Source organism: Nelumbo nucifera, chromosome 1 (assembly GCF_055504915.1).
Source record: "Nelumbo nucifera cultivar China Antique chromosome 1, China Antique-T2T, whole genome shotgun sequence".
NCBI classification, from domain to species: domain Eukaryota; kingdom Viridiplantae; phylum Streptophyta; class Magnoliopsida; order Proteales; family Nelumbonaceae; genus Nelumbo; species Nelumbo nucifera.
The window spans coordinates 91,125,914-91,145,040 of record NC_142649.1 but is presented as its reverse complement, the minus strand read 5'-3'; the positions used below and the strand labels follow the sequence as shown (position 1 = coordinate 91,145,040).

Below are 19,127 nucleotides of genomic sequence, written 5' to 3'. Positions count from 1 at the left end.
AAGGGTGCAAATACGTTTACCTTTCCGGAAGGCAATAGGAAGATCTAGGTCGAAGGCTGGTGTCGGAGCTGGAGTTGGATCTGTCGACGGTGATGAAGCTGGAGGAGCTACAGCCGGTACACGCGGGCGATGTGTATACACGTGACGGATGGGTGGACGGTCAACCGGCGGTGGCACCGGAGGCAAGGACGTAGGCATGACTGGAACTAGAGGAGGTGGTGATGTGGAGGGAGCAGCAGCACCGGACCCCACGAAGAACGGAGTAGACTCGAAGAATGTAACATCAGCACATACCAAGGAACGACGAGAACTGGGATGATAACACTTGTACCCTTTCTGAGTTCGGGAATAGCCAAGGAAGATACACTTCAGGGAACGTGCATCTAACTTGTCAGTCCCGGGATTCAGATTATGAACGAAGCAGACACACCCAAATACCCGAGGAGAAAGCGGAAACGGAGACATGTTGGGAAATAAGACACTAAAAGGAGAACGACCATCAAGGATAGGCGTGGGCATCCGATTAATTAAGAAACAAGAGGTGAGCATTGCATCGCTCCAAAAGATTTTGGGAACATTCATGTGGTGCATGAGGGAGCGTACCGTTTCTACAAGATGGCGGTTCTTTCTCTCAGCAACCCCATTTTGTTGTGGAGTGTAGGTACATGAAGTTTGGTGTATAATGCCATGTTGGTCCAAGTATTCTTGAAAAGATGAAGACAAGTATTCACGACCATTATCAGAACGGAAAATTTTGATGTGAACGCCAAATTGATTGCGGATCTCAGCATAAAATTTCTGGAAGATGGCAAATAATTCACTTCTTTCTTTCATTAAATAGAGCCACGTCATTCTTGAACAGTCATCAACAAAAATAACAAAATATCGGTATCCATTATATGACATCACTTTATAAGGACCCCAAACATCTGAATGAATTAAAGAAAAAAGACTCGACACACGGTTATCGACCCTAGAACGAAAGGGGACACGATGGTGTTTCCCAAATTGACATGACTCACAATCTAAAACAGAAAGTTGACTCAATGAAGGGACTAAGGACTGCAACACTTTTAGCAAAGGATGACCAAATCTACAATGCCACTGGAGAAGAGAAATGGATGATTGAAGGGCCGTTGACGTTCGTCCACCACCATCAAGATAATACAGTCCACCGGCTTCATGCCCTCCACCAATCTTCATCCCTGTCTTGAGATCCTGAAAAACACACATAGAAGGGTAAAAAGTGATGGAGCACTTAAGGGACTTGGTCAGCTTACTAACAGACATAAGATTAAATGGAAGCTTAGGTACATATAAAACAGAGGATAGGGATACAGGGTCTAGGTCAACATTACCAACACCACATATAGATGATGTGGAGCCATTAGCAAGGGTAATAGATTGTGATGTTGAGCAATGAGTGAGAGATGAAAACACACATGGAGTTCCCGTCATGTGATTGGAGGCTCCAGAGTCAATAATCCAGGGGTTGGGTGTGGATGCCAAACAAGCCATACCTGAGTGTGCAAAGGAAGCTGTGTTCTATTGCGACTTGGATTGAACAAACCTCTCATACTCATCCCGAGGAACACTCACCATCTCCTTGCCTGGACCATCTGAGGGAGTAGAAGGCATCGGGTCAGCTGACCGGTTCTCCTGTCTATAATTGAAACTGGTGTCACTAGTCATGGCATGGTTGGCCCACGTCGAGGGAGGACCATGTAAGTCATAGCAGTAGTTAATGGTATGTCCATCCAAACCACAATGAGTACACTTTCGTGGACCCGAGCCACGTCCTCTACCACGAGCTCCCCTTGAATCTCTGCCTCCAGTACGACCACCACCACGGATATGTGTAGATCCACCACTACCACTCCTGCCAGACTAGGCTCCTCGAGCCCCACTTCTGCCACCTCGACCTCTCGACACAGCGAATGCTGATTTATCGGAGACATTAGAATTCATAGATCCAATGGAAGCCCTCCAAAGACGAGCAAACACCTCTAAAGCTGGAAGAGCAGATCCCCCTAGTATCTGGGCTCGTACTGGTTCATACTCAGACTTCAGCCCCACCAGAAACCGTGTCACATCAAGCTGCTCTCGCTGTTGCTGTTGAACTTTGACATCAGAAGTGAGAGGATGATAGACATTTAACTCATTACGGATATTCCTCACACTGGCATAGTACTCCTCAAGGCTCTGATTTCCCTGTTGCAGATTGAAGTATTCCTGATACAGTTGATATACCCTAGTGGTATTATCCTGACTTGAATACAGTTTCTTAGCATGATCCCACACCTCTTTGGCTGTGTCAAGAAACATGAAGTTCACACTGATTTTGGGTTCCATACTGTTCCACAACCATGTAATGATTTGTGCATCTTCCTGTTCCCAGTCTTCATACTCCTGAGAATTAGCGGGGCGTTTCTCCTCTCTTATATGCTTCACTTTCTTCTTCGCCTTCAAAAAAACCTCTACAGACTTGGCCCAAGGGACATCATTCTCTCCATTCAGTTTAATGGAGGTCATTTGGACATTCAGGTAGTCAGTAGATATCATGACACTAGGTTTACTATCACTATTATCTGCCATTGCCGAACTCCCTTATCACTGAATTCTGAGCACTGAATTATGAGCACTACACACAGACACTTCACCAAAATCTGCACACTGATTTCAACAGTAATAAATGCTGAGAACTGCAACACCACAAACCCTACTCACCGAAATCTGCACACTGGTTTCAGCAGTATTAAATGCTGAGAACTGGAACACCACAAACCCTACTCACCAAAGTCTGCACACTGATTTCAGCAGTATTAAATGCTGAAAACTGCAACGCCATTAAGTAGACACTGTTGCCCTTCGAATCACACACAAACCAGAATAAACCCTAGCATAAACCCTAGCATACTGCAATCTGAAAACCCATCATGCGAACTGTACTACACCTCTCATGTATTCCATAACAGATAACATGCATAAAAAAAAACTTTACCTCATCGCCTGAAGGCCAACCACACGAAGGGCTGAGACACCACTGCACCACACGTACCAGCCCTAACTAGGGCTTAGAAACCACAGCAACCAATCACCAACGACACAATCGGAGGCATAGGAACCTCCTAGGGAAGAGGGCGATCACTCCTTTTCAGCCCTTTTCCCAGTCTCCAACTCACAGCTGAGAACCCAAGAGAAACCCTAATTCGAATGTGCAGAAGACAGAATTCTAGCAAGTTTGATTTGTTGAACCCCGCTCTGATACCATGTTAAAGTTTGACCTGCCCTAGAATTCTGTCTTGTTCGTTGACTGTAAAGTAAACAGCAAGAAGTAGGAGAGGAAAGAGGAAGAGAGAAAAGAGAGGAAAGAGAAAGGCTGGTTCGAATTAGAGAAAAAAGTTCTCCCTAGATTCGGCCAGACCTGTTATTATATTATTAACTTATTGGAAAAGACTTAAGTGCCCTTTTTTAAGTAAGAGGCACTCGAATTAACATAACAGTACACATCAACATTCTCAACAAGTACAAAAACTGAAATACCCCTTCACTAACACCACTAACAGTTTGGTTGGCCTAATTTCCTTTAAATGGCATTGCTTCCCACTCATCCAGAAATCCATAGTCAAGAGGGTCCAATCACATACTGTCGGCCCAAGGAGCTTAAGCCATTGGATCCCCAGGATTAAGTCAGCCCCACTAAAATCCAAAGGATATAGGTCCACACTGAACACATGGCCCTGCACAGCCCATCACATGGAATTTGCTGTCCATTAGCTGCCTTAACAGCAAAGGGAGTAACCGCTTGAACCTCTAGGCCCATTTGTCGAGCTAGGTCCAGAGTGGTGAAGTTAAGGGAACTCCCACGGTCAATTAAGATGCACACCTTACTACCCTTAAGTATGCCATACACTCTAATGGTCTCAGTGGAGTGGAGCCCAGTTATGGTGTGGAGTGAAATCTCTGGGTTTTCCTTGACAGAGTCCTTCGCCTGGTCGGAGACCATAGGACCAATATCCACATCTTCACTCTCATCCGGGTTGTCAACAATTTGAAGGAGGAACATCTGTTAGGCCTTGCACTTATGGCCCAGAGAAAATTTCTCCTCGCAGTTATAGCACAATCCTTTTTCCCGACGGGCCTGCATCTCAGTCCAGGGTTATTTTCTCACAGTGGAGGCTGACGGGGGGTGTGGTTGAACTGGGGTTAACTTGGTTTTGGATGTCAAGGGCTTGGGAGCTGGTCCGAGAATTCCCGGCCGTTGGTTCCTCTTAACCCGGTTCAACTTGTCTTCATGCAGTTGGACTAGGCTCACAATGGCTAAAATAGTAGGGGGTTGCAGGGCTTTCACTTCCAATCTAATGTCTTCCCTCAAGCCACCAATAAACAGCCAGTGAGAGCATGTTCCAGCCATCCATGCACTCTCATGGCTAGCCGCTCGAATTCAACTTGATATTCTCGAATGAAGCCAGTCTGTTTCACTCTAGATAAAGCTTCGTCAAAATTTTCGAAGCTGGAAGGACCAAATTGTATTTGCAGGGCCTCAACAAAGTCTAGCCAGGACAGTTGTGGGTGTGAACGGCGGTACCATTGGTACCAGAGACTAGCCTCTCCATCTAGATGGATGGAGGCAATTTGTACTCTCTGACCAGCTGGAATTTCATGAAAATCAAAATACCGCTCTGCGTGGTAGATCCAGGGGGAAGGATCATCATCCGAGTACGTGGGGAACACCAGTTTGGGGCTGCGAAGGTTGAAGGTGCCATTCGGTTGAAGGGCGCCGCTGCTCGATCCCTCCTGGTCCTCCTTGCTTGGCTGGGTTGACATCCGTTTGAGCTGAGACATCACAGCAGAGAGGGCGTCTTTAATACCTCTCAGTTCTCCCTCCATCCGATCTGTCCTTTCGTCTTGTGATTGGTTGAGTAGTGGGCATGGTGGATGTCGACGGAGCTCCTTCCTCCAGAAACAGAATTAAGAGAGGAAAGAAGAGAAAGAGGGAAGGGAATAAGTTGGTTATGATTTTTCTGCCCATTCTGTTCTACCCGTAGGCCTTATATCGGCTTTCTCACTTACCAGCTCATCATTACCATGAGCTATGCATGTGGGTGGTCATGACGTGGCCTGCGGTTGTAAACAAAAAGCAGTGGAGGTTTGTAAAGCTTTGCATAGGCTGCTACTGCTGCTGCATGGGCTTCACGACCTGTGCGGGCCTGGGTTTCCTGAACAGTATGGGCCCGGTGATCTGATGGTGGGTTATCCGCCTGGGATCTATCACATTATTATCCTAAAGAATTAGGAGAATTGAAACTTGTTTCCATTACCTATCCAGAATTTCCTATTAAATGTATGACAGTGGAACTCAAATTAATTCCCATCAATTCATAATTCCACTGTTCTGTGATACAACACCTCTCAGTTGCCTGTAAAAAGACCCGAAAAAAAAGAAACATCTCTTTAATGTGTTTTTAATCCCTTTATACATGGGCACGTTTGCTTTCATAATCAAGATTTGAAACACTAACAAGGCCTGATTTACATGATTTGTTGATGGAACAGGTAATGGCGGAGGAGAAATTCAAACTCTGTGTTAATGCATACAAGTCATTGTGTAATGCTCTCTCCTCAGCATAAACTGTTACTCTAACTCCCAAAATAAACTTACTTTCCATTAGATCTGCATTCTGAAATGTTGTATGATTCAATTCATTCTTTTAGTTATATTTTCTTTTTAAATTTATACTCATTTTCATTTTTCATAAATTAAGTCCAACCTCTTTGGTGGTTGGGCCGTCTGGATAAACCTTACCTTTTTTATTAATCTAGAAGGCCCTTTTGTTTACGGGCCTTCATTTGATAAGCAATAACTGAGATCCTAACTCTTGGTTTGAGGTAACAATTGTTTGGTTGATACTTTTAACAAGGAATTACAATGTGGGCTTTCTTCTACAATTGAAAACTACTATTGGAATGTTTCCTTGTCAGATGGACATGAATTTATTTAGTACTGTTAAGGCTGGGCCCAAATTTTCAAAAAGCAGTTGGAATTTAATGAAGCAGAAGAGGGTTGGAGAAAAAGGCTTATTAAAAATTCACTTAAGATCTTGAGTTTGGAGATACAGTTACTGCTAAAAGCTTAAGCCCTCATAATTTGCCACATGGAAGGTTTTGAGTTCAGGGCCCATCAGAAGATGGGCTTCACGTAAGTGAGGGCCCATACTAAACTAGAATTATCAAAACCACTGGAAGAGTTTAAGCCTTCATTCATTTATAAGATTTGTGGCTGAATTTTGGGCCACAGATCGGATTAGTTGAATTCAATGGCTGTGTAGAGGGCTGGAACCAATAACAACGCCCCACGCCAGTCATAAAACGCATATGGTCCACAATCACTCAATCTCAATTTAGCATTTATAGCTGGGATGGGCATTATCATTTCTTCCACAACTGCATTGACTTCACCTTGGAGAAGCCACCAAAACTGAATTCGGACTAGCTGAGCGCTTAAGCTGTTCGGCCGGCTGTGGAATCAATGATGAGATTCCATGTCAGTAATAAATTCATGAGCCCCACTGTAAAAATGGGGGCCCCATGTATATAAATACTGGCATGGAACCTTATCATTGATTCCACAGCCCACTGAATAGCTAAAGCGATCAGCTAAACCTTACTACAAAAGTTGAATTCTCATTTCAATATATGCATTTTTTATCTTTTTGGGTTTTTCACCAAATATAGCTTAATGACTTTTCAATGCCCCATTGGGTGAAATTCCTCTTAAACAGGCATTCGACCCTCAATTCAAGTGTCGTGTAAGTGTTTTGGCTTAAAAGACCTATATCATGCTTTGTTTGATTTAAGGCCCCATTTGCTTTTTGGGAAGTTACCTGGGTAGGTGCATTTTGGCAATTCCCCCCTTCCCCTCTTCTCACCTAGGAGATGGGTATTAATAACCTAGGGAAAATAAATTCTGTAGATCCCCATAAATTTGAAAAAAGAACATGAGTATCTTAGTTCGGAATCCCAATTTCTCAAAATCCAAAAAGAAAAAAATAAAATTGAATAGGCCTGTTTGTTTCCTCTTAACTCTTATCTCTTAAGAGGAATCTTTAAATTTTAAGAGAAAAATGGTTGTTTGTTTCCTTTTATCTCTTACATGCAATCATACAATTTTTTGTTTTCTAATAATACCCCCAAAAAGACAAGCAAAAATTCTCATATACAGGGTCAAAATAGACGTTTAATAATTTTCAGAATTTAGAATTCAGAACATCATATGCATTCAGAATTCAGAGGAAAGAAAAATTCACCAATATTAATATACCTCTTAATATAATTATTGCACGAACACGCCCTAAATTTAAGTATTCGTACAATCCATCACATGGAAATACGTGCAAGTGACTTTTAAAATAAACACTTTTTTGTTTTTTTGGCATTTATTCCTTCGTTGTTCTATATGGATCGTAGTGGTGCTGATGTATTTGAAATGATAATAAAAATTGTCTTGACTCTTGAGTAATATACAAAAATGCCTCAATTTCCTGAATTTCAATCATAAACACAAACGTGAAACGTGGCAAGTTGCAGGCCCAGGATCAGTTACAGGTTTTTCAATCCTCAGTTGCAAGCTTTTGCTAAAGATTTGTATGGATTAAGGCCCAGGTATGATGTTATGGGCCGGGCCTTATGGCCCATTAGGAAAACGAAGCTACAAATTCCACTTACAAAGTGAGAGACATTGAACGAACAAGAGGACGACGAGCCTTCACATTTATTACAGTCAGTCCTTTCAATGTCTGGCACTGCTTACTTCTAGCAGTAGCAAAAATAATTAAATATTTCACTACTTTGTCCGTTGTCAAGTTCTTCACTACTTTTCAAAATTTGAATTGAATTTCCAAAACAAATCATGTAAAACATTTTCCGAGTTCTCTGGTCACGGCTGGAGTAAAAACCAGGAAGTAAATAGAGAAACGGGGAAAGCTACATTTTTCACATCGCTGTTACAAAAATTACAGAACAACACCGGCGACAACATGGTTAACGCCGGCGTGTTTCGAAGACGTCCTAGAACATTGTGGAAGAAGAAACAGCCTCTAGAAACAGAGAAGAACAACCGAAGAGGAGACCATGAAGCCGTAGATCAAGATCAAGAACCCGAAATGCAAGGCCCAGTTCCTCTTGAACTTGACGAAGTAGCTCTCGGGAGGTTCCTGGTAGTGGATCTCGAAGTCGTCCGTCTCGTCGGCCAGCTCGGTGTTCCTTCTCATCTTGATCTGCTTCAGCCTCTCGGTCGCTAGCCCCAGCGTCAGCTTGTGGCACCTCCGCTGGTACTTGAATCCGTTGATGCAGCGGAGGGTCTGAGCCACGGAGACGTAGAAGACGAGGTGGGCAAGCGTGAGGAGCCCTATCGGGACCCAGCAGTGCCGGCATTGGAGGCGGGGCGACTGGACCTGGGCGGCAAAGATCAGGCTGAGGAAGATGAAGAAGAACTGGAAGAGCTTCCAAAGCTCCTTCTTTTGGAGATCGACGGCCCGTTTCTTCTCGAGGGTTTTCTCGAAGTGGAGCTGGATTATGGTGTTTAGGGCTTGCAAGGCTGTTTCTTTCGGGACTACCGATTGTTGTTCATAGTCTGCCATGGCTGAGAGCCTGAGACTGATGAGAGCTCTGCTCTGAAGTCTGAACCCCACCCACTTACCACCCAATTCAGTGTGGTGGGTTTATTCTTTTCCTAGGGCTTCTTTGGTGGGTAGATCAGTAGATGCAGGAAATGTGGACAAGAAGAGATAAAAGGTGGAGTGGAGGAGTAGATAGATAGATCATAGATCATAGATGGAGGCTTGTTTTGTTTTACTTCTAGTTTTGAATGTGTTTGCTCTGGTTCTTTTCTTGGAACCCTTACGGGTTCATCTTACACCATTCACTTAGAATGTTGCTGTGGGACCCAGTTGCCTTTCGTGGCACGATGTTACGTACACGTGGCCCCTCAGAATTAGAAGACGACAGATTTGTCATTTGGAATTACACTGTGGACGACCCTTCTCCTTTCGGCCAATGGAGGTGTGACTAGGTATCCAGATTCCAGAATTGATGGTTCACGGCCTCACGGGACAGATCGGAGTTGTTGATGTGTCTGGTCTACTTCAACATCGCTTCCAGGTGGAGATGTCAACGGGTCTGGTTTCGTACGGAACATCACAAACTGAACCCGATTCCAAACTGCTTCAACCTATTACCCAACCCATCCAATGCTGAAATGTCAATGGATCGGGTTTGGCACAAGTTCATTACGGTCCAAAACCCGAATAAAATTGACACTATCGTTATCTAATAGGGTAGGGTAAGTGCAACTTTATCTAAAGCTTCTATTAGGGTAGGCCCAAAACCCGATCCACTGACATCCCAACATCCAAGCTTTAAAGTAGGGTCTAAGCTTTTGTTATTAAGCTGCCACGTGGACATTTCAAACTTTGTCTCTCCTCTCTCTCCTACACGGCTGGTGTAGTATAATCGTGACTCGTGAGAGGATATTTCATATTTGTGTCTCCTCTACGATCTCTCCACCATTTTATACATAAAATTAATGATAAAAAGAAGGGTAGTTTAGGAATAAAATCTTTTACCAATTTATTTGGGAGGCAAAATAAATGAATTGTAAGGTATATTTATTGACTGTAAAGTTGTAAGCAGGTGGTTTGTATGGATTCGTTCGTAAGAAACCATATATAATGAGTAGTAACTTTATCACATACTAGTCTTGGCTTCACGTCAAAAACGAGGACCATCCCAAGTTTGCCGAGAATGAAATACTAGTCAATTTTCTTTCCTCTCTTGCACCGTTGCACGTGCATTTCCCTCCATTAGTCATTGTAACGCTGTCTAAGTAAAATAAATAAATAAATAGTAAGGGTCTTTCTCAGCTAAATAGTCAAATTTTATTTTATTTTTTATTTTTATGTCGTAGTATAATTTTTTGTGCTCAAGGATATATTTGGAAAACATATGAATACGAATGAAATATATGGAAATGTTTGAACGTACTACGGAAATGCATATAAATTCTATAAATATATTAATAGTATAGTATTAAGTTAAATGTTAAAATAATTAAAAATAATGTAAATACATAGGAATTGTATCTTTAAAATGATATATATGAAGCAATATATTATAATTAATATAGTAGAATGCGTAGATATTATACAATTTTATTAATAATGCATCAATCAGAAGACCAAGGCACATATTATATAGATTTTTAATTTATAAAATATGTTATTATAAAATATAAATTAAAATGTCAGTTAATAATTTATAAAAATATGTAATCTAAACTTAAAACATATAAAATCTATAAAAATTTTGAAGATACATCATATGAAAATTCATAAATTTTAATTACTAAAATAATTATTCCATTATTATTATTTTTTACTTTTATTAATTTTCTAAATTGAAAAATTATTATTTTTATATAAGTGTAATTAGTGGATTTGATAGATTTAATTTATATTATATTTTCAAATATTTTTGTAAACAGTATTTTTATTTTATAAATAATAAATAAATCATTATTTAATGCAAATTTTTAGTTATTTGTATCATACGATGACATGTATGATTTAAAACTTTTGAAGATGTCAAAACTACCCATTCAAAATAAGACATTGTTCATTGTCTTCTGCCTTAAGACTGAACCAAAACAGACATTGCTCATTGTTTCCATCCTCATATGGTCCACAGGTACTTTCATCTTGTTGATAATATACCGATCAATCAATGAATCTATATATCCATTGCCTAGTTCCTTTGTCCAAAAGAATCAGAATTCTAGTATGTATAAAGATGAAGATAACAAAATCTAGAAAGAAAAAAAGTCTCAAAATCGATGGAATTCAACAAAGAAATGGACAAATAGAATATGATGTATATAATTAACTAAAAAAAGAAAAGAAATGCAAAATGGGAAGATGGAAAAGGATGCAAGTGAGAGAAAAGAGAAAGATCAATGGTATTACTTGTAGTTACAAGAAATAAGGAGCACAAAACAAAACACAACAATACATTAGTTCCTTGTAATATGACAACCAAATAGTTATGATTTCGGAATCAAAGGTAAGTACTTTATTTATTTATTAATTAAAAAAAGAAACAGGTGGGTTCTATTCATTAAGGTAATGGTTACCCAACACAAAAATGCCATTTCCACTAAATTTCAGTGTCTATAAGTACACAAAGGAAGAGAGAGACCCATCAAAGTGTAGGAGAAGGTTTCTGTGGATGGCTCATTGGTGATGCCAAAGTAGTTTCATCTTCTCATTTGAAGACTATGAACCAATAATCATTTGAAGGCTGTTTCCATCCTCATACGGACCTTTTAGATGGATGAGTTTTATTTAAGTTGATTTATGTGAGAGTTGTAGATAAAGAAAATTAGATGACACTTGAAGGGCATTTGTGTCCTTTCACATGCCACATAACATTGATTGACAATTTTGGACTAAACTATTAGTTTTTGGGAGTTCAAGTACTGCAATGGTACGTTTTGAAGTTCAGGTACTAAACTGAGACTACCCTTAAAATATAGCGTACTAATATGAAATTTTCCCTTTTTACAAAAACAATTGTCATATCAACAAATTGTAGTTGAACAGTTCAAATATCTGAATGTTATAATATTTGAAAAGAGACTGTTTACATATTTACCCCTATGAATTCATGAGCTTTTTTATATATCAAATAAGAGAAAAATGAGGGAAAATATGGGAAGAAAATGATTAACTAGTAAAACTATCTCCACTAGACAAAGAGAAGCAAAAGAGAGACCAATGTGAGAAAAGGTATGGATAAAGGAGTTGGCATTTATGTCATGGAGGAGTTGGGATCTACCCTCCAAAATAGGGTTCGCATCTACCCCCCACAGGGTGCGCCGTGTGTCCTCCTCCCACACACGCACTAAAGAGATTCGTGCAGATGAAACTTCACGCCATTTGCTCCCATACGTTAGTTCCTCTTGCCCAAAAAGGACATCATCCCTTATTTTGGGTTATTCTTCATCTCCCATTCTGTCGAACTGAAACCCTTAACCTTCTGTAACCCATCGGAGATTACCTCCTTTGAGTTCTGCTGATCGACGCCGACAACCGTTCCAGCAAGAGGTAAGTATCGCTTCCTTAAGTTTTTCTCATTTTCTACCTTTTTAGTTTGTTTTTTCTCATTTTCTATCGTTCTCAGATCTAAAACCCGTCGAGGTGGGAGCCCCCTTTGAGTTCCACCGGTCGACGCCGACGACCGTTCCGGAATATTCATTTACTGGAGGTAAGTTTCACTCTTTCTACCTTGTTTTTCTTTCTCATTTTCTACCTTTCGGTAACAGAGCTGAAACCCACTCCCCTATTTTGTTCATATTGTTTTCAGTCAATTTTCAGTTGTAACATTATACCTAAAACTTGGAATTATTATTGATTTGTGTGTTTATTAATTAAAGGAAATTAAAAATGATATTGATTCTAGTCGAGGTGTTGTTTTAGGAACGAAGCATGACTAGTTCACAGTACATCTATCTTTAATGTTTCTAAGACGACTTTTATGTGATTTTTGAATTGTATGAGGATTTTTGAATTTACTATTTGGTGTTTTATTTAATCCAACAACAAAGAAGAGATTAAATTTGGAATGGACGGAACACCAAACACCATGCGAAGGCTGGTGTTTGAACTTGATGGAGATGAGGGTGAACCATCCAAACTTTCATCTAGCATTTGTGAAATGGAGGGTACCAACAAACCCGCCAATGATTTTGATGAGGTAAAACTTTCACCTAACAGAAGTGAAGAACTTACTAAACCCACTGATGAGATGCCTACATGTGAGGAAAGTAATGGCATTGATGCAAGTATTTCAAATCTATTGAAGGAAAAGCTAAGTGTTATTCCTCAAGAGTACTCGAAAGAAAATAGATATGCTGGGAAGGTGGGTTTAGTACTCGAAAAGAAAATAGTGGTTGACAAGCTGAATAACCAAATAAGGTATTGCAAGTTTTGTTTCTCTAGAGAAAGAAAGAGTAGTGCAAATAGATGTAGGGTTTCTGTAAAGACACGCTGGCCAATTACAAGATGTGGTTGTATGGCAACTATGAAGATAAGTCGTGTGAAGGATGGTTATCGTGTCATTGGTTTCGATGAGATGCAAAATCATATGGTTGTAACTCCTTCCAAGTCACATATGTTGAGGTCACAAAGAAAGGCTACTAAGGTGCAAGGTATTCAAACTATGATGGTAGATGATGCAGGAATTGCTCCAAAAGCAGTAATGGAGTCGATGGCCAATGAGGCTAGTGGGCATGAAAATATTAGATTCACTTCAATGGATTTGATGAATTACTTGTGTACATACTGGACTAGGAATATGGAAAGGGGGGAGGTAGGTGGTGTTCTAAAATATTTTGAAGATAGGTAGTCACAAGATCTGTAATTTGTTTATGAAATACAACTTGACCAGGCTGAATTAGTTAAAAATCTGTTTTGGGTAGATGCACAAATGATTGTAGATTATGCTCATTTTGGTGATGTAATATGTTTTGACACAACATATAGAACCAATAAGGAGAATAGACTATTTGCAGTATTTGTGGGGGTAAACAATGGTGTTGCATTGTTGTACAATGAAACTAAGGATACTTTTGAGTGATTGTTTAATGTGTTTGTCAAAACCATGGGAGGAAAAAAGCCTAAAACAATTCTAACCGATGATGATGCAGCTATGGCAAAAGCAATTTGTTTGTGCTACCAAAATCACATCATCGGTTATGTGTATGGCATATTTTTTCCATTTTTCATAATGAAGTAATGAAACAATTGACATGCACAATTCAAAAAGATTTTGTGGTGTTGAAATGGTAGTTGAATATACAATTGAGGTGTATGGGGTGAATCGTCAGTTCAATGAAATGAATCAATTACTTGTAGTTGTAAGAACTTTGAATTTGTTGGGATCTAACATGCACTGAAGGTACTTGATTATAAGCAGAGCCCTTGCCATCATCCTATGTATTGAACCGATGGACCATTGGTGCAAAAAAGTCTAAGGGTGAAGCATCTCTTGGATTTGATAGGTATTCAGATCAAGCTTCAAAAATAGCAACACATAGGAAAGAGATGTTTCATCTACTCACCCAAGTAGTAAATAAAGCTGCACCTAGTGATGATGCTTACAAGATTGCTATGCAAGTAGGAGAGAAGCTTTTGGAAGATGTGATGGGGTGTTTAAGGTAGTTGACAATTATTGATAAATCATCTGTAGCATCTCATGATGTACAAGTTGAAAATGAAAAATATCCTTGCATTGATCTTGATGGCACACAAGTAGAAACAAATGTTAGTGACAACACCAATACTGAGGTTAGTCCTTTGGGGGCTAGGTTTCCGAAACCAGTTAAGGGATTTAAACACAAGGTTTCCACTGTACGCTCTTAAAAAAGGCCAAAAAATGCCTTTGAAAAGGCAATAGCCAAGCGGAGAAGACCTAAGAAGGACCAATCTGATAAGAATACACAGGTATTTTCTAATTTATTTCACTTGTTATTGTTCAAACATTTATCGATTAATTCTTCTTTCATTCAGATATGTATAGTTGAGGGCAGTGCAAATCCTATAACCAATTCTGGCCACTCTGTCATGTACACACAGGTATTAATGTTTATATAAAGTGACGAGTTTCCAAAGATTTCGGTTTATATTATATTAAAACTTTAACAAAATTCTTTTAATTCAGGATCAAGGTTTTGGAGAAAATATTCAATCTATTACAGATGGAAGTGGTCCACCAAGCACCATTCCTTGTCTTTGGAATTGGCAACATGTTCACACAATGCCATCACCTATGCAAGCACCACATTGGCTCATGTATAACCATTCAAGCTCTTTTGTAAACAATCTTCCCATATAAGTAAGTTGTGTATGGATTTTTTTTTAATATTTTGTAAAATCATTTTGCTTTAATTTATAATTGGAAATTGTCTGTATAGGTACGTAGAGGTACTCAGAAATGTGTCTAGCCAAACCATCTCTAGTGGATCTCATATGAGCCAGGTGAAATTTTAATTGTTTATTTCCGAAAATGTGTTTTTTTTTGCATAATTAAAAAAATAATAACTATCATGTGTAAATGTAGGAATCATCATGGATCGGACCATGTCAAGACCAACAACCAGAAAAGTGGAGTTATCATGGATGAAAGATGTTCACGTGTATTTGTTGTTTTTTCCCCAACAACTTTTTTTTCACAAAGTACATTTTCTCTTTTGATGTTCTACCAATCTCTTTGTTTGTGAAGTCTCTCTAGTTTTCTATTAAGAGCTCTTGTAGCAGTTTGGTTGAAGCACTCTAATGAGAAATGTTTGATGAACATAGATAAGAATGTTCTCATAAAAAACCTCAATGAGTCAATGACCCCATCTGTGTTCTGAAGATAAAGAGAAGAAACTTCTTTTGCAGTATTTCAATTACATGGGGATTCTTGTAGTAGAAGGTTCTTATGATAAGATGTATGCACTTTGATCGAGCAACCAGTTATTATTTTTTTCTCATCTCACATTTAATTTTTAGGAATACCATCTCTCGATCGTACAGTATGGGGTTGTGTGGTAACAATCGGTTTTCATATGCCATGACAATATTCTATTTCACGTACAAGCAATTGCCTATAAAAGGAATTAACAGAGAAACTTCAATGGAATGTTGGAAAGAAGGAAAGAAAGAAACAAAAATTGATCGTCACAACATTAGCCAGAGAGGAAGAGAGAATGGGGGATAAACGGTCATTAAAAAAAAAAAAACAGCTCAAATCAAAACTAAAGTAGCAGCTAACTTATATTCCTACATTTTCACGTTTCAATTATTGAAGATGAAATACTCACTTGGTCCATTTGAGTGGACTGGATAGAGAAGAAAAATTAATATTGGAAATGTTGGAAGAACAATAATGAATCAAAGGGCTAGAATCGAATTAAGAAAAGAGAAAGAGAGCATTAAATAATATTGGAAATAATAAAAAAATGAAATAGGTAGGTAGGAGACAAATAAAACTTTGGATAATAAAGGATACACAAATCAGAATCTTAAAACTTTGGATAATAAAGGATTATTTTCCCTTGCTTGATTTTCTCACCTAAGCTTTGCTACAGAGGCTATTCACCAATCAAATCAAACATGAACATGAACATCTAGAGGCTGGAGCTGATATACATTGCTCCTAAATCCTGATCAATGATCTTCATGTTGTTAGTACCATAGTATGTGGTTGCTTTCTTGGCCATGAAGACAATCCAGATTAATAGTTGTCATCCAACCTTTTAACAATCCAGATTAACAAGACAAAGGCTTTAACTGAAAATGGCATCCAACCCTTTAACAATCTAGATTAACAAGACAAAGGCTTTAACTGAAATATTACACATAGTTCAAAATATTACAAGAACCTGTACCTAAATACTAAGTACACCTAAATACTAGTTCTTGTACATGTACAAGACAAATATAAACACAACTACAAAACTTATTGTCAAAATCTGCATAGCCTTTAATCCTTCGATAAATAACTACTGAGAAGCCTTCAGAGCATCCAACCCTTCAACAATTAACTTCTCTAGCTTTTCAATATGGCTTTCCAAATGCACTACATTGTTCCTTGTTGAGGTGGCTTCATCAATATATCTAATATAACTAGACCCGTCATCACAAACACAATGAAATTAAAATACTACTTACCAATTTGCTAGGGCAAGTGTAAAACAATCTTTGAGGATTAGCAGATGTATCTGACATGCGAATTATGTATTTTTTTTGAAACTTGTAGTATCTTACATTATATTTCAGGTACTTATAAAACCTAATTTCGGATGTGGATTGAGAACTCATTCCTATATTTATATACACAAGAGTCAAATTTTAAAATAAAATTCATTTCTAAAAATATAAATTCTCAAAATATTCCAAAGCATATACTAATATTTTTTCAGCATTCATCCATGGAAGCACTCTATTGTTTTTCATAAATTTAATAGACTTTTAGAGTTTTTTTCATAAACACAAGACTTTCAGAGTTTTTTCCATAAACTCTGTCACAATTTATCAAACAATTAGTCATGCTTCGTTTAATTTAACCAATTCAATTAGAAAATCACATAAAACATAGGTGCAGTTTAACATTCGGATCTGAAACCACATGCTTCGTTTTTGTCAAACTGAATGCCCAAAAAGGGCATCTTCGTTTAAACAGTTAGTCTGCATCAAACAATTCAAAAATCACATAAAATTTGACTGCATTGTTACAACTGAAGACCACATAATGTTACAACTGATTTGACACACAAATCAATAATAATTCCAAGTTTTAGGTATAATGTTACAACTGAGAATCGGATGAAAACAGTATGAATAGAACAGGGGAGTGGGTTGGTTTCAGCTTTGTTACTGGAAGGTAGAAAATGAGAAAAAAAAAACAAGGTAGAAATGAATATTCCGGAACGATCGTCGGCGTCGACCGTTGGAACTCGAAGGGGGCTGCCACTCTGGCGGGTTTCAGATATGAGAGCGGTAGAAAATGAGAAAAAACAAAAAAAAAAAAGTAGAAAATGAGAAAAACTTATGGAAGGTTGAGGGATACTTACCTCCTGCCAGAACGGTCGTCGGCGTCGACCGATGGAACTCGAAGGGGCTCCCACTCCGACGGGTTTTAGATCTAAGAACGGTAGAAAATGAGAAAAAAAAAACAAAAAAAAAAGGTAGAAGATGAGAAAAACTTATGGAAGGGATACTTACATCCTGTCGGAACGGTTGTCGGCATCGATCGACGGAACTCGAAAGAGGCAATCTCCGGTGGGTTATGAAAGGTCAAGAGTTTTAGTTCGACAGAATGGGAGAGGAAGAATAACCCAAAATAAGGGATGATGCCCTTTTTGGGCGAGGGAGGACACGCGGAGTATGGGAGCAAACGACTTGAAGTTTCATCCGCACGAATCTCTTTAGTGCACGTGTGGGAGGACACGCGGCACGCCCACAACGTGTGGGATGTTTTTATATGCTATTCATAAGATATTACAGCTACACATTGAGAACATCTCCCTTGAATCACAACAACATGGGAGATGTTTCCAATTTGCAATTATAACGTCCTTTCAGTACTTTTTAGGCCCCATTCGTTTACTCATAAGTAGTCTGGTAAATGCACATATCCAAATAAGTTCTACTTAGGTGTATTTACTTGTGTGTTTTTGCTGAATTTAGCTAGGTGAATTTTCTTTGTTCCCATGTTTACCCTAAAAAATTTGGTTTTTAGAAGCTTGTCCAAAGGGCATTGTAGTATCTTTTGGGTAGCTTTTAGGCCTTGTTTGTTTACTAGGTTATTTAGGTAAATGCATACCATGTTTAACCTTAGACCTTTTGTTTTTTAAAAGCTTGTCCAATGGACATTTTTGTGTCACTGGTTTTTGAAGCTTTCCCTCCTAATGGAAAAGTAACCCACCTAGGAAAAGGGTAAGACTTCCGCGAATAAGTTGCCAACAACTTATCCAGGGGAAAACTGACTTTCCATAACCCCCACATTTATCAATAAAAAACATTGGAAAGGTGGTAACTTTCTCCTTGACCAACCCCCCCCCCCCCCCCCCCCCCCAACTTAGTGGTAAACAAACGAGGCATTGTGGGTTGATCTTGTCATTCCACCAATAAAAAAAGATCTGAACATCTTATAGAGTGAGGTCACTTTTGGAACAAAAATTTATAACACATCTTAACTCACTAAGAGGTGGATGAGCATATGAACCACTAACAAAAATTTTTAAAATTAAGAGTGCATTCTATGCAAATTGAAAAGTCATATGAACCACTAACAAGAATCTTTACAATTAAGAGTGGATGTCTAGATGCCTAAAAAGTCATCTTTTCAAACCTCAATGTGCATTTGATGCAAATAAACGAGCCCTTAATTGAATGTAGGGCTTCTTTATCTAAGAATGAAGATGAACCAAAACAGATTGGGCTCAGATTTACTACCCACAAATTGTTTTTACATCCCTACCCATGGGACATTACAATTGCACATTCGGAATATAATATCTCCCTTGCCAT

The 19,127-nt window shown here is 38.8% G+C and overlaps 2 protein-coding genes and 2 long non-coding RNA genes across 5 annotated transcripts in view; 2 read left to right on the top strand and 2 right to left on the bottom strand.

Annotated features, from left to right (window-relative positions):
- The window catches only part of LOC104586235 (Chaperone DnaJ-domain superfamily protein), a 41,204-nt gene extending 35,343 nt beyond the window's left edge, over positions 1-5,861 (top strand). For both annotated transcript variants that reach the window (XM_010243404.3, XM_010243405.3), the window contains one exon: positions 5,557-5,861. In XM_010243404.3, coding sequence (XP_010241706.1) covers positions 5,557-5,631 — 75 coding nt within the window. In that variant the 3' untranslated portion in view covers positions 5,632-5,861. The remainder of the gene's footprint in view (positions 1-5,556) is intronic.
- Positions 5,862-7,855: 1,994 nt separating this feature from the next.
- On the bottom strand, positions 7,856-8,848 carry LOC104586236 (uncharacterized). The gene has a single exon (XM_010243406.3). It carries the CDS (start codon positions 8,637-8,639, stop codon positions 8,097-8,099), a length of 543 nt encoding a protein of 180 aa, XP_010241708.1. The 5' UTR covers positions 8,640-8,848; the 3' UTR covers positions 7,856-8,096.
- A 2,976-nt stretch (positions 8,849-11,824) lies between these two features.
- On the top strand, positions 11,825-15,591 carry LOC104586237 (uncharacterized). The gene is made up of 6 exons (XR_733426.3): positions 11,825-12,158; positions 12,235-12,318; positions 14,622-14,687; positions 14,773-14,946; positions 15,026-15,089; positions 15,172-15,591. It is a non-coding gene; the product is annotated as an uncharacterized LOC104586237 (long non-coding RNA).
- Positions 15,592-16,380: 789 nt separating this feature from the next.
- LOC104586238 (uncharacterized) lies at positions 16,381-18,077 on the bottom strand. The gene is made up of 2 exons (XR_733427.3): positions 17,820-18,077; positions 16,381-17,739 (listed from the first exon to the last, which is right to left on the bottom strand). It is a non-coding gene; the product is annotated as an uncharacterized LOC104586238 (long non-coding RNA).
- Positions 18,078-19,127: the final 1,050 nt, after the last annotated feature.

Bases quoted from the DNA above. Each gene is read 5' to 3' on its own strand.
- LOC104586236 (XM_010243406.3), bottom strand. From the start codon at position 8,639: ATGGCAGACTATGAACAACAATCGGTAGTCCCGAAAGAAACAGCCTTG.